At 60.0% G+C, this 12,995-nt stretch overlaps 2 protein-coding genes across 3 annotated transcripts; one reads left to right on the top strand and one right to left on the bottom strand.

Moving 5' to 3' along the window:
• Positions 1–136: 136 nt before the first annotated feature.
• Positions 137–6,629, bottom strand: NIT1 (nitrilase 1). Of its 2 annotated transcripts, none has more exons than XM_054001151.1 (7): positions 6,591–6,629; positions 5,988–6,068; positions 4,464–4,733; positions 3,494–3,597; positions 2,464–2,597; positions 1,799–1,924; positions 137–1,299 (listed from the first exon to the last, which is right to left on the bottom strand). In XM_054001151.1, the coding sequence occupies exons 3-7, from the start codon at positions 4,721–4,723 to the stop codon at positions 1,021–1,023; spliced, it is 903 nt and encodes a 300-aa protein (XP_053857126.1). In that variant the 5' UTR covers positions 4,724–4,733; positions 5,988–6,068; positions 6,591–6,629; the 3' UTR covers positions 137–1,020. The 2 variants fall into 2 exon arrangements, with proteins under 2 accessions (XP_053857126.1, XP_053857125.1); XM_054001150.1 differs by having other exon boundaries at positions 6,530–6,614.
• A 22-nt stretch (positions 6,630–6,651) lies between these two features.
• Positions 6,652–12,219, top strand: PFDN2 (prefoldin subunit 2). Its single transcript, XM_054001210.1, has 4 exons — positions 6,652–6,758; positions 8,269–8,357; positions 9,244–9,367; positions 11,962–12,219. The coding sequence occupies exons 1-4, from the start codon at positions 6,696–6,698 to the stop codon at positions 12,133–12,135; spliced, it is 450 nt and encodes a 149-aa protein (XP_053857185.1). The 5' UTR covers positions 6,652–6,695; the 3' UTR covers positions 12,136–12,219.
• The last annotated feature ends 776 nt before the right edge of the window (positions 12,220–12,995 follow it).

Consider the following 12,995-nt stretch of genomic DNA (forward strand, 5'->3'; position numbering starts at 1 on the left):
TTCCCATTTCCCCCCAAAACCTGACAGGGATGGAGTTTTTTTCCCATTTTCCTTGGTTTTCTCCCCATTCCCAGCCAGCACTTGGAGGGTTCAGGGTTGTCCCCACTCCCTCCCATCCCAAAATTCCTCCACACTTTGGGGTCATTTCCTGGGATTTTTATATTTTTCAAATTTCAATAGAAGGAAATCTCTCCCCCCAAGAAGCCCCCAAAAAAGGGGGAACCCCCCCCAAAAAGCAGAAATCCCTTTTGGGGACAAAAGTGCTGATTCAGTGCAAATTTGGGGTGAATTGGGGCAGATTTGGGGTTGAATTGAGGCAGATTTTGGAATGAATTGAGGCAGATTTTGGGGCACATTCTGAGCTGATTCAAAGCACATTTGGGGTTGATTTGGGGCAGTTTCAGAGCAGATTTGGGACTCCCCAAAAAAGAAGGGGGACACGTCGTGCTGTTTCACACTGGGGACAAAAAGGTCGATTTGGAGCACATTTGGTGTAAATTAGAGCAGATCTGGGGCAGATTCAGGGTCAATTTTGGGCTAAATTGATGCAGATTTGGAGCAAATTTGGGGCTGAATCGGGACCCCAAAAAAGAGTGGGGACCCCAAAAGGAGAGCAGGCAGGACACATTGTGAGATTTCATTTTGGGGACAAAAGGGCAGATTTGGGGCTGATTTAGGGCTCAATTCAAGCACATTTGGGACCTCTAAAAAGAGAAAAGGAGGACACGTGGTGCCATTTCATTTTGGGGACAAAAGGGGCAGATTTGGGGCTGAATTAGGGCTGAATTGATGCAGATTTGGGACTCCCAAAAAGAGAAAGGGGGGACACGTTGTGCCATTCCATTTTGAGGACAAAAGGGCAGATTTGGGGCTCCCAAGAAGAGAAAGGGGGACACGTTGTGCCATTCCATTTTGGGGACAAAAAGGGCAGATTTGGGGCTCCCAAAAAGAGAAAGGGGGACACGTTGTGCCATTCCATTCTGGTGCAAGCCGAGCTGATTTGGCCCCAGCCCGGCGCCGTCACGTCCCCGGTGTCCCCGGTGTCCCCGGCAGGGCCCCGTAGATGTCCCCGCGGCGGTGGCCGTGCACGGGCAGGTCCCTGCGCACCTGCTCCAGGTAGCCCAGGTCGATCTGGGCCAGGCACAGCCCCGGCCCCTCGTGGCACTGGGCCACCACGGTGCCCCAGGGATCGGCCACCAGCGAGTGGCCGAAGGACGCCCGGCTGGCGTTGTGCCGGCCGGTCTGAGCCGCGGCCACCACGTAGCACTGGCACTCGATGGCACGGGCACGCAGCAGCACCTGAGGGGACAGCGGTGTCACCCAGGGGGACACAGGGGGGCACTCGATGGCACGGGCACGCAGCAGCAACTGAGGTGACAGTGGTGTCACCCAAGGGACACTGGGGACACTCAATGGCACGGACACACAACAGCACTGAGCGGGACAGTGGTGTCACCAAGCCCCCCTGGGTGTCCCCACTCCCCTCAAGGTGTCCCCAATCCCCTAGGGGATGTCCCCAATCCCCTTCTTGGGTGTCCCCAATCCCCTTCTTGGGTGTCCCCAAACCCCCAGGGGCATCCCCAAGCCCCCCTAGGGGTGTCCCAAACCCTCCATGGGTGTCCCCAAGCTCCCCCAGGGGTGTCCCAAACCCTCCATGGGTGTCCCCAAGCCCCCCCAGGATGTCCCCAAGCCCCCCCAGGGTGTCCCAAACCCTCCATGGGTGTCCCCAAGCCCCCCCAGGGGTGTCCCAAAGCCCCCCCAGGGCTGTCCCCAAGCCCCCCCAGGGCTGTCCCCTCACCTCCCAGTGCGCGGCTCCGGTGGGGACGGTGAAGGCCGAGGGGAAGGTCAGGATTTGGGCACCGGCCCCGCGCAGGGCCTGGGCCAGCTCTGGGAAACGCAGGTCATAGCACACGGCCAGCCCCAGCTGGGGGGACAGGGTGAGGGGACACTGGGGACAGCTGGGGACACCCTGGGGACAGCCCTGGGACACTCTGGGCATGAGGTCAGGGGTCAGGGCAGGGCCAGCTCTGGAAGCACAGGGCAGAGCACACAGCCAGCCCCAGCTGGGGGGCATGTGGGGCTCAGCGAGGGCAGGGGACACCTGGGGACAGCCCTGGGACACCTTGGGGACATGGGGGGTCAGGGGATCCCTGTGGATCAGGGCAGGGCCAGCTCCAGGACCCACAGCCCGTAGCACGTGGCCAATCCCAGCTGGTTTTTGGGAATACCGTGGGTCACTGAGGGCAGGGGACACCCAAGGACACCCTGGGGACACTTGGGGACAGCCGAGGACACCCCTGGGCACTGTGGGGTCAGGGGTGGGGTTAGCTCTGGGAACCACAGGCTGCGGCACACGGCCAGCCCCAGGCTTTTTTGGGAATACCGGGGATCAGTGAAGGCAGGGGACAGCTGGGGACAGCAGGGGACAGCAGGGGACAGCAGGGGACACGGGCAGGGCCGTACCTTGCCCACGGGGGTGTCGATGGGGGGCAGCAGCTCCCGGCCGGGGTTGGTGAAGGAGCTCTCGCACAGCGCCGGCGCCCCCGGCAGCGCCGCGTCAAACAGGTGCAGCTTGCGGTACGCGGCCACCAGCGCGCCTGGGGACAGCCACCACCGGGGTTGGGGACAGCCACTGGGGTTGGGGACAGCCACCAAAGGGGCTGGGGACAGTGGGGACAGCCAGGGACAGTGGGGACAGCCAGGGGTTGGGAATGGTGCAGGTACACGGCCAGCAGCGCGCCTGGGGACAGCCACCAGGGTTGGGGACAGCCACCAAAGGGGCTGGGGGCAACAGTCACCATGGGGGTTTGGGACACTGGGGACAGCCAGGGACAGTGGGGACAGACAGGGACAATGAGGACAGACAGGGGTTGGGAATGGTGCAGGTACATGGCCACCAGCGCGCCTGGGGACAGCCACCACCGGGGTTGGGGACAGCCACCAAAGGGGCTGGGGATGACAGTCACCATGGGGGTTTGGGACACTGGGGACAGCCAGGGACAGTGGGGACAGACAGGGGTTGGGAATGATGCAGGTATGCAGCCACCAGCGTGCCTGGGGACAGCCACCGGGGTTGGGGACAGCCACCACGGGGGTTGGGGACACTGGGGACAGTCAGGGACAATGGGGACAGACAGGGACAGTGGGGACAGACAGGGACAATGAGGACAGACAGGGGTTGGGAATGGTGCAGATACATGGCCAGCAGCATGCCTGGGGACAGCCACCAGGGTTGGGGACAGCCACCAAAGGGGGTTGGGGACAGTGGGGACAGCCAGGGACAGTGGGGACAGCCAGGGATTGGGAATGCTCCCGGTACGTGGCCACCATCGCGCCTGGGGACACCAGGCAGGAATGGTGGGGACACGTGGGGACACAGGGACATCTGGAGGGTTGGGAATGCTGGGGACACAGGGACTGGGGATCCAGGGGACACGGGGTGGCACAGGGGTGGCACAGGGGTGGCACAGGGCTCAGGAAGGCCGTGTCCCACCCGAGTTGTCCAGCAGCAGGTGACAGTTGTAGATCCGGCCGGTGCTGTCCCAGTCCTGGCCACGCTCGTGGAAGCCCCCGAGGGAGAGCCACACGTCACATTCCCTGGGGACACAGAGTGACATTCCCTGGGGACACCGAGTGACGTGGCATGGGGACACACATAGTGACACTCCCTGGGGACACACATAGTGACACTCCTTGGGAACACACGGCCACATCCCCTGGGGACACAGAGTGACATTCCCTGGGGACACTGAGTGACGTGGCATGGGGACACACATAGTGACATTCCCTGGGGACAGACACAGTGACATCCCCTGAGGACACACAGCAACATCCCCTGGTGACACACAGTGACACCCCCCGGTGACACAGGGTGACACTCCGGTGACACAGTGACACCCCTGGTGACACAGTGACATCCCTGGTGACACAGGGTGACACTCCCCGGTGACACAGTGACACTCCGGTGACACCCCCAGTGACACAGTGACATGCCCTGGTGACACAGGGTGACAGTCCCCGGTGACACAGTGACACCCGCGGTGACACAGGGTGACACCCCCGGTGACACAGTGACACTCCGGTGACACAGGGTGACACCCCCAGTGACACAGTGACATGCCCCGGTGACACAGTGACATCCCCGGTGACACAGGGTGACACCCCCGGTGACACAGGGTGACACTCCGGTGACACAGTGACACCCCCAGTGACACAGTGACATCCCCTGGTGACACACGGTGACACTCCGGTGACACAGTGACACCCCCGGTGACACAGTGACACCCCCGGTGACACAGGGTGACATTCCCTGGTGACACAGTGACACCCCCGGTGACACAGGGTGACACTCCGGTGACACAGTGACACCCCCGTGACACAGGGTGACACTCCGGTGACACAGTGACACCCCCGTGACACAGTGACACTCCGGTGACACAGGGTGACACTCCAGTGTCCCGTACCTGGCCAGCTGGCGGTAGCGCCCCACGATGTCCCCGTGCAGTGGCTCTGCCAGCGCCAGGCTGTGCTGGGGACCGTCCCCGATGAAGTCGAAGCCCTCGGGCAGGAACACGGCGCGGGCCCCCGCGGCCGCCGCGCGCCGCACCAGCGCCGAGCACTGCCGCCAGTTGTGCTCCTTGTCCGCCGTGGATGTCACCTGTGCCACCGCCACCAGCCCCCCCGGGGGCTCCGGGGACACCGCCGGGGCTGGGGGCGCTGCCATGGCCGGGGGGCTGCGGGGAGGGGACACTGAGGGACTCAGGGGGACACCCATGGGTCTGGGGACACTGTGAGGGACAGGGGGACACCAGTGGGTCTGGGGACACCCATGGGCCTGGGGACACTGATGGGGCTGGGGACACTGTGAGGGACACGGGGACACCCATGGGTCTGGGGACACCAATGGGCTTGGGGACACTGCCATGTGAGGGACAGGGGGACACCGCCGGGGCTGGGGGCGCTGCCATGGCCGGGGGGCTGCGGGGAGGGGACACTGAGGGACTCAGGGGGACACCAGTGGGCTTGGGGACACTGATGGGGCTGGGGACACTGTGAAGGACAGGGGGACACCAACGGGTCTGGGGACACTGCCATGGCTGTGGGACACTGTGAGGGACAGGGGGACACCCATGGGCTTGGGGACACCCATGGGCCTGGGGACACTGATGGGGCTGGGGACACTGTGAGGGACTCAGGGGGACACCAATGGGCTTGGGGACACTGCCATGGCTGTGGGACACCGTGAGGGACAGGGGGACACCAACAGGCCTGGGGACACTGACGGGGCTGGGGACACCAATGGGTCTGGGGGCGCTGCCATGGCTGCAGGGCTGCGGGGAGGGGACGCCGTGCGGGACTCAGGGGGACACCCATGGGTCTGGGGACACCCATGGGCTTGGGGACACTGATGGGGCTGGGGGACACTGTGAGGGACAGGGGGACACCCATGGGCCTGGGGACACTGATGGGTCTGGGGACACCAATGGGTCTGGGGGTGCTGCCATGGCCGGGGGGCTGCGGGGAGGGGACACTGAGAGGGACTCAGGGGGACACCCATGGGTCTGGGGACACCAACGGGCTTGGGGACACTGTGAGGGACAGGGGGACACTGCCAGGCCTGGGGACACTGCCACGGCCACAGGGCTGCAGGGAGGGGACACTGAGGCACTCAGGGGGACACTGCCACGGCTGTGGGACACTAGGAGGGACTGGGAGGGACAGGGGGACACCAACGGGTCTGGGGACACTGATGGGTCTGGGGGTGCTGCCGTGGCCACAGCGTTCTTGGGGTTCTCCACAGGGTTTTTGGGGTCCCCATGGGGTTTTTGGGGTTCTCCACAGGTTATTTGGGGTTCCCATGGGATTTCTGGGGTCCCCATGGGGTTTTTGGGGTTCTCCACAGGGGTTTTGGGGTTCTCCACAGGGGTTTCGGGGTCCCCATGGGGTTTTTGGGGTTCCCCTGGGGTTTTCGGGGTCCCCCTCGGTACCTGCCCGCGGTGCTGGAGCTCTGGGGGGCTCTCGAGGGTCTCGGGGGGCAGCACAGCAGGGCCCGGGGGGCCACCCTCAGCCTGGGGGGGGACACCCCAAATTGGGGAGGGGTCATACGGCTGAGGGGGGAACCTGGAACCCCCCCCCAGACTGCCCCTGAACCCCCAAAATTGCCCCAAACATCCCCAAAATGTCCCAGCTGTGACCCCAAACTGCCCCCTGACCCCCCCCCAAAATGTCCTCAGCTCCCCCTGAGCTGCCCCAATTTTGATCCCAAAGTACCCCAGCCCCCCAAAAACTGCTGCCAGACCCCCTCAAACTGCCCCAAAGACCCCCAAAACTACCCCAGACCCCCCAAACTACCCCAAACACCCCCCGAACTACCCCAGACCCCCCCAAACACCCCCTAAACCGCCCCCCCGCCACCCCCTACCTATCCCCAGCCCCCCAAATCCCCAAACCCCCCGCACCCCCGCCCTCCCCCCACCCCACACCCCCTTTTCCCCCCACTTTCTCCCCGTTTCTCGCCCCATTCCCGCACATTCCCCGCCGGCGGCAGCGCGGTCAAAGTTCCCCCCCCCCCCCTCAGGCGCTGCCCTCACTCAAGATGGCGCCGCCGCCGCCTCACCCGGGCTCAAGATGGCGGCCGGAAGTGGCGGCGCCGCGCGAGCGGCGGGAGCGGAAGAGGCGGAGCCGCGCGGGCCAAGATGGCGGAGCCGGGGAAGGGGCGAGGGGCGGCCCCGGCGGGGAAGGGGCTGAGCGCCGAGCAGGTCAGGGGGCACCGGGAGCTGGGGAGGGGTCCCCGGGAGCCGCGGGGAGGGGCAGGGGAGTGAGGGGCTGCGTGGGGCGGCGGGGGGATGCGCCTGCGCGCGAGGGGAAGGTGGGGAGTGAGGGGGGGGGGTCCCTGATAAGGGGGGGCTGGGGAGCGAGGGGGGGCCCTGGGACTGGGGGGGTCCCCCTTAGCCCGAGGGGCTCCCCAAGCCCCCTGTGGGATCCCCCCTCCCCAGTCCCAGGGGTTTCTCCCAGTTTATCCCGATCCCAGTCCTATCCCAGTTCATCCCAGTCCTATCCCAGTTTCCCCCAGTTCATCCCAGTCCTATCCCAGTTCATCCCAGTCCTATCCCAGTTGATCCCAGTTCATCCCAGTTTACCCCAGTTCATCCCAGTCCTATCCCAGTCCCTCCCAGTCCATTCCCAGTCTGTCCCAGTCCATTCTCAGTCCCTCCCAGTCCCATCCCAGTCCATTCCCAGTCTGTCCCAGCCCCTCCCAGTCCCTCCCAGTCCATCCCACTCCATTCCCAGTGTGTCCCAGTCCCTTCCAGTCCATTCCCAGCCCCTCCCAGTCTATCCCAGTCCATTCCCAGTGTGTCCCAGTCCATTCCCAGCCCCTCCCAGTGTGTCCCAGTCCATTCCCAGTGTGTCCCAGTCTATCCCAGTCCATTCCCAGTGTGTCCCAGTCCCATCCCAGTCCATTCTCAGTTTATCCCAGTCCATTCCCAGCCCCTCCCAGTGTGTCCCAGTCTATCCCAGTCCATTCCCAGTATGTCTCAGTCCGTCCCAGCCCCTCCCAGTCCCTCCCAGTCCGTCCCAGTCCATTCCCAGTGTGCCCCAGTCTATCCTAGTCCATTCCCAGTCTCTCCCAGTCTGATCCCAGTCCATTCTCAGTTGCTCCCAGTCCATTCCCAGCCCCTCCCAGTGTGTCCCAGTCTATCCCACTCCATTCCCAGTGTGTCCCAGTCCATTCCCAGTGTGTCCCAGTCCCTTCCAGTCCATTCCCAGCCCCTCCCAGTGTGTCCCAGTGTGTCCCAGTCCATTCCCAGTTGCTCCCAGTCCATTCCCAGCCCCTTGCAGTGTGTCCCAGTCCCTCCCAGTCTGTCCCAGTCCATTCCCAGTCTCTCCCAGTGTGTCCCAGTCCATTCCCAGCCCCTCCCAGTGTGTCCCAGTCTCTCCCAGTCCCATCCCAGTCCATTCCCAGCCCCTCCCAGTGTGTCCCAGTCTCTCCCAGTCCCATCCCAGTCCATTCCCAGCCCCTCCCAGTCCCTCCCAGCCCCTCCCAGTCCGTCCCACTCCATTCCCAGTGTGTCCCAGTCTATCCTAGTCCATTCCCAGTCTCTCCCAGTCTGATCCCAGTCCATTCTCAGTTGCTCCCAGTCCATTCCCAGCCCCTCCCAGTCTATCCCAGTCCATTCCCAGTCCCTCCCAGCCCCTCCCAGTCCATTCCCAGCCCCTCCCAGCCCGTCCCAGTCCGTCCCAGTCCGTCCCAGTGCCGCTGTGGTGCAGGTGGTGTCGCGCTTTAACCGCCTGCGGCAGGACCAGCGGGGTTTGGCCTCCAAGGCGGCCGAGCTGGAGCTGGAGCTCAACGAGCACACGTGGGTTTGGGGTCAGGGGTTTGGGGTCAGGGGTTTGGGGTCAGGGGTTTGGGGTCAGGGGTTTGGGATCTGGGGTTTGGGATCTGGGGTTTGGGATCTGGGGTTTGGGGTCAGGGGTTTGGGATCTGGGGTTTGGGATCTGGGGTTTGGGATCGGGATTTGGGGTCGGGATTTGGGGTTTGGGGTCAGGATTTGGGGTTTGGGGTCGGGATTTGGGATTGGGACTGAGGATTTGGGGTGGCTTTGGGGTGGATCAGGGTGGGTTTGGGGTGGATCAGGGTGGATTTGAGGTGGGTTTGGGGTGGATCAGGGTGTGTTTGGGGTGTGTTTGGGGTGGAGCAGGGTGGATTTGGGGTGTGTTTGGGGTGGATCAGGGTGGGTTTGGGGTGGGTTTGGGGTGTGTTTGGGGTGGATCAGGGTGTGTTTGGGGTCAATCAGGGTGGGTTTGGGGTGTGTTTGGGGTGGATCAGGGTGGGTTTGGGGTGGATTTGGGGTGGATCAGGGTGGGTTTGGGGTGGGTTTGGGGTGTGTTTGGGGTGGATCAGGGTGTGTTTGGGGTGGATTTGGGGTGGATCAGGGTGTGTTTGGGGTGGGTTTGGGGTGGGTTTGGGGTGGATCAGGGTGGGTTGGGGTGGATCAGGGTGGATCAGGGTGGGTTTGGGGTGGGTTTGGGGTGGGTTTGGGGTGGATCAGGGTGAATTTGGGATGGGTTTGGGGTGGGTTTGGGGTGGATCACGGTGGGTTTGGGGTGGGTTTGGGGTGGATCAGGGTGGGTTTGGGGTGGGTTTGGGGTGGATCACGGTGGGTTTGGGGTGGGTTTGGGGTGGGTTTGGGGTGGGTTTGGGGTGGGTTTGGGGTGGGTTGGGCGCTGACCCCGCTGCCCCAGGCTGGTGATCGAGACGCTGCGGGAGGTGGATCCCACCCGGAAGTGTTTCCGCATGGTCGGGGGGGTGCTGGTGGAGAGGACGGTCAAGGAGGTGCTGCCCGCGCTGGAGAGCAACAGGGAGCAGGTCTGCACCCCAAAACCCACTGGGGAGCCCAAAATCCCACTGGGATCCTGTAAAAACCCAACAGGATATCCCAAAATCCACTGGGATCCCGTAAAAACCCAACAGGATATCCCAAAATCCACTGGGATCCTGTAAAAACCCAACAGGATATCCCAAAACCCACTGGAGAGCCCAAAATCCCACTGGGATCCCATAAAAACCCAACGGGATATCCCAAAATTCACTGGGATCCTGTAAAAATCCACTGGGACAGCCCTAAATCCCCTGGGATCCCATAAAAACCCTGCAGGGTATCCCAAAACCCACTGGAATCCCATAAAACTCCAACAGGGTATCCCAAAACCCACTGGGGAGCCCAAAATCCCACTGGGATCCTGTAAAAACCCAACAGGGTATCCCAAAATCCACTGGGGAGCCCCAAAATCCCCCTGGGATCCCATAAAAACCCTGCAGGGTATCCCAAAACCCACTGGGATCCTGTAAAAGTTCACTGGGACAGCCCTAAATCCTCTGGGATCCCATAAAAACCGAACAGGATATTCCAGAATCCACTGGGATTCTGTAAAAATCCACTGGGACAGCCCTAAATCCCCTGGGATCCCATAAAAACCCTGCAGGGTATCCCAAAACCCACTGGAGAGCCCAAAATCCCACTGGGATCCCATAAAAACCCAACAGGATATCCCAAAATTCACAGGGATTCTGTAAAAATCCACTGGGACAGCCCTAAATCCCCTGGGATCCCATAAAAACCCTGCAGGGTATCCCAAAACCCACTGGAATCCCATAAAACTCCAACAGGGTATCCCAAAACCCACTGGAGAGCCCAAAATCCCACTGGGATCCCGTAAAAACCCAACAGGGCATCTCAAAACCCACTGGGATAACCCCAAACCCACTGAGATCCCATAAAAAAACCAATAGGGTATCTCAAAATCCACTGGGGAGCCCAAAATCCTACTGGGATCCCATAAAAATCCACTGGGGTATCTCCAAATCCAATGGGATCCCATAAACATCCAACGGGGAGCCTAAAAAAATCTGTTGGGACCACCCCAAAAAATGCTCTGGACCTTTTTCCCCCTTTTTTCCTCTCCTTTTCCCCATTTTTCCCCCTTTTCCTCCTCCTCTTTTCCCCGTGTTTTCCCCCCAGATCTCCAAGCTCATTGAGGCTCTCTCTTTTCCCCTATTTCCCACATTTCCCATATTTCAGGTTTTTCCCATTTTCCCCATTTTTCCCTCCAGATCTCCAGTCTGAGTCTCTTTTCCCCTATTTCCCACATTTCCCATTTTCCCCATTTCCCCCTCAGATTTCCAAGGTAATCGATTCTCTCTCTTTTCCCCTATTTCCTCTATTTCCCATTTTTCCCATTTTCCCCGTTTTTCCCCCCAGATCTCCAATCTGAGTCTCTCTCTTTTCCCCTATTTCCCACATTTCCCCTATTTCCCATTTTCCCCATTTTTCCCCCCAGATCTCCAAGCTCATTGAGGCTCTCTCTTTTCCCCTATTTCCCACATTTCCCATATTTCAGGTTTTTCCCATTTTCCCCATTTTTCCCCCCAGATCTTCAATCTAACCGAGTCTCTTTTCCCCTATTTCCCATATTTCCCACATTTGCCATTTTCCCCATTTCCCCCTCAGATTTCCAAGGTAATCGAGTCTCTCTCTTTTCCCCTATTTCCTCTCTTTCCCCTATTTCCCATTTTTCCCATTTTCCCTGTTTTTCCCCCCAGATCTCCAAGCTGATCGAGTCTCTCTCTTTTCCCCTATTTCCCACTTTTCCCTATTTCCCATTTTTCCCATTTTCCCCGTTTCACCCCCCCAGATCTCCAATCTAACCAAGTCTCTCTCTTTTCCCCTATTTCCCGTATTTCCCACATTTCCCATATTTCAGGTTTTTCCCATTTTCCCATGTTTTCCCCCAGATCTCCAATCTGAGTCTCTCTCTTTTCCCCTATTTCCCACATTTCCCCTATTTCCCCTTTCCCGTTTTTCCCATTTTCCCCGTTTTCCCCCCTAGATCTCCAATCTAACCAAGTCTCTCTTTTTTCCCCTATTTCCCACATTTCCCCTATTTCCCATTTTTCCCATTTTTCCCCCCAGATCTCCAAGCTGATCGAGTCTCTCTCTTTTCCCCTATTTCCCACATTTCCCATTTTCCCCATTTCCCCCTCAGATTTCCAAGGTAATCGAGTCTCTCTCTTTTCCCCTATTTCCTCTATTTCCCATTTTTCCCATTTTCCCCGTTTTTCCCCCCAGATCTCCAATCTGAGTCTCTCTCTTTTCCCCTATTTCCTCTATTTCCCATTTTTTCCCATTTTCCCCGTTTTTCCCCCCAGATCTCCAATCTAACCAAGTCTCTCTCTTTTCCCCTATTTCCCACATTTCCCCTATTTCCCATTTTTCCCATTTTTCCCCCCAGATCTCCAATCTGAGTCTCTCTCTTTTCCCCTATTTCCTCTATTTCCCATTTTTCCCATTTTCCCCGTTTTTCCCCCCAGATCTCCAATCTAACCGAGTCTCTCTTTTTTCCCCTATTTCCCACATTTCCCCTATTTCCCATTTTTCCCATTTTCCCCGTTTTTCTCCCCAGATCTCCAAGCTGATCGAGGCGCTGGCGCAGCAGCTGCAGGCCAAGGGCCGGGAGCTCTCGGAATTTCGGGAACGCCACAACATCCGCCTGGTGGGCGAGGACGACCCCAAATCCACGCCCCGGGACGGCCCCGAGGGGGGCAAGGGGGGCCCCGGGGGGGTCCTGGTGTCCTGACCCCCCCCCAAAAAAAAAATTCACAAAGGGATTTGGGGTCGTTTCGGGGGGGTTTGGGTAATAAACGGGAGTTTGGGAAAATCCCCAGGTTGGTTTTTATGGGAAAAAGGGGAAAAAGGGTTTGGGGTGAGGGGAGGGGGGAAAAAGGGGAGAACCCCAAATGAGGGGGGTTTCAAGTGGGATTCCAAAAATGGGGCGTGGGACCCCAAAATGGGGAGAGGGCACCCCAAAAATGGGGAAAAAGGGCACCCCCAACATAGAGGGTGGGACCCAAAAAAGGGGATCACAAAATGGGGAGAGGAGACCCCAAAAATGGGGATGCAACCCCGAAATGGGGGAAAAAAGGGGACCCCAAAGATGGAGGATGGGACCCCCAAGTCGAGGGGAATGGACCCCAAAAACGGGGTGTTGGGGTTCGGGGGGAGATCCCCAAAATGGAGGTTTTGGGGTCCAAGGGGGACCCTAAATTGAGGGTGAGGGGTGGGGGGAGGGGACCCCAAAATGGGGGAGGGGGGATTACAAGGGGATGGCCCTAAATAGGAGAGTGGGACCCCGAAATTAGGGGAGTGGCGGGGGGGACCCCAAATTGTGTTGGTGACGCCCCAAGGGGGGGCCCAGGGGACACCGTGAGGTGACAAAGAGAAGGGGGTGACAAGGACACGGCAGGGAGGTGACAAGGACATGGGGGGTGACAAAGAGAAGGGGTGACAAGGACACAGCAGGGAGGTGACAAAGGGAATGGGGTGACAAGGACATGGGGGGTGACAAAAAGAAGGGAGGTGACAAGGACACGGCAGGGAGGTGGCAAGGACATGGGGGGGGTGACAAAGAGAAGGGGTGACAAGGACATGGGGGGATGA

This window comes from Vidua macroura, chromosome 29, assembly GCF_024509145.1.
Source record: "Vidua macroura isolate BioBank_ID:100142 chromosome 29, ASM2450914v1, whole genome shotgun sequence".
NCBI classification, from domain to species: domain Eukaryota; kingdom Metazoa; phylum Chordata; class Aves; order Passeriformes; family Viduidae; genus Vidua; species Vidua macroura.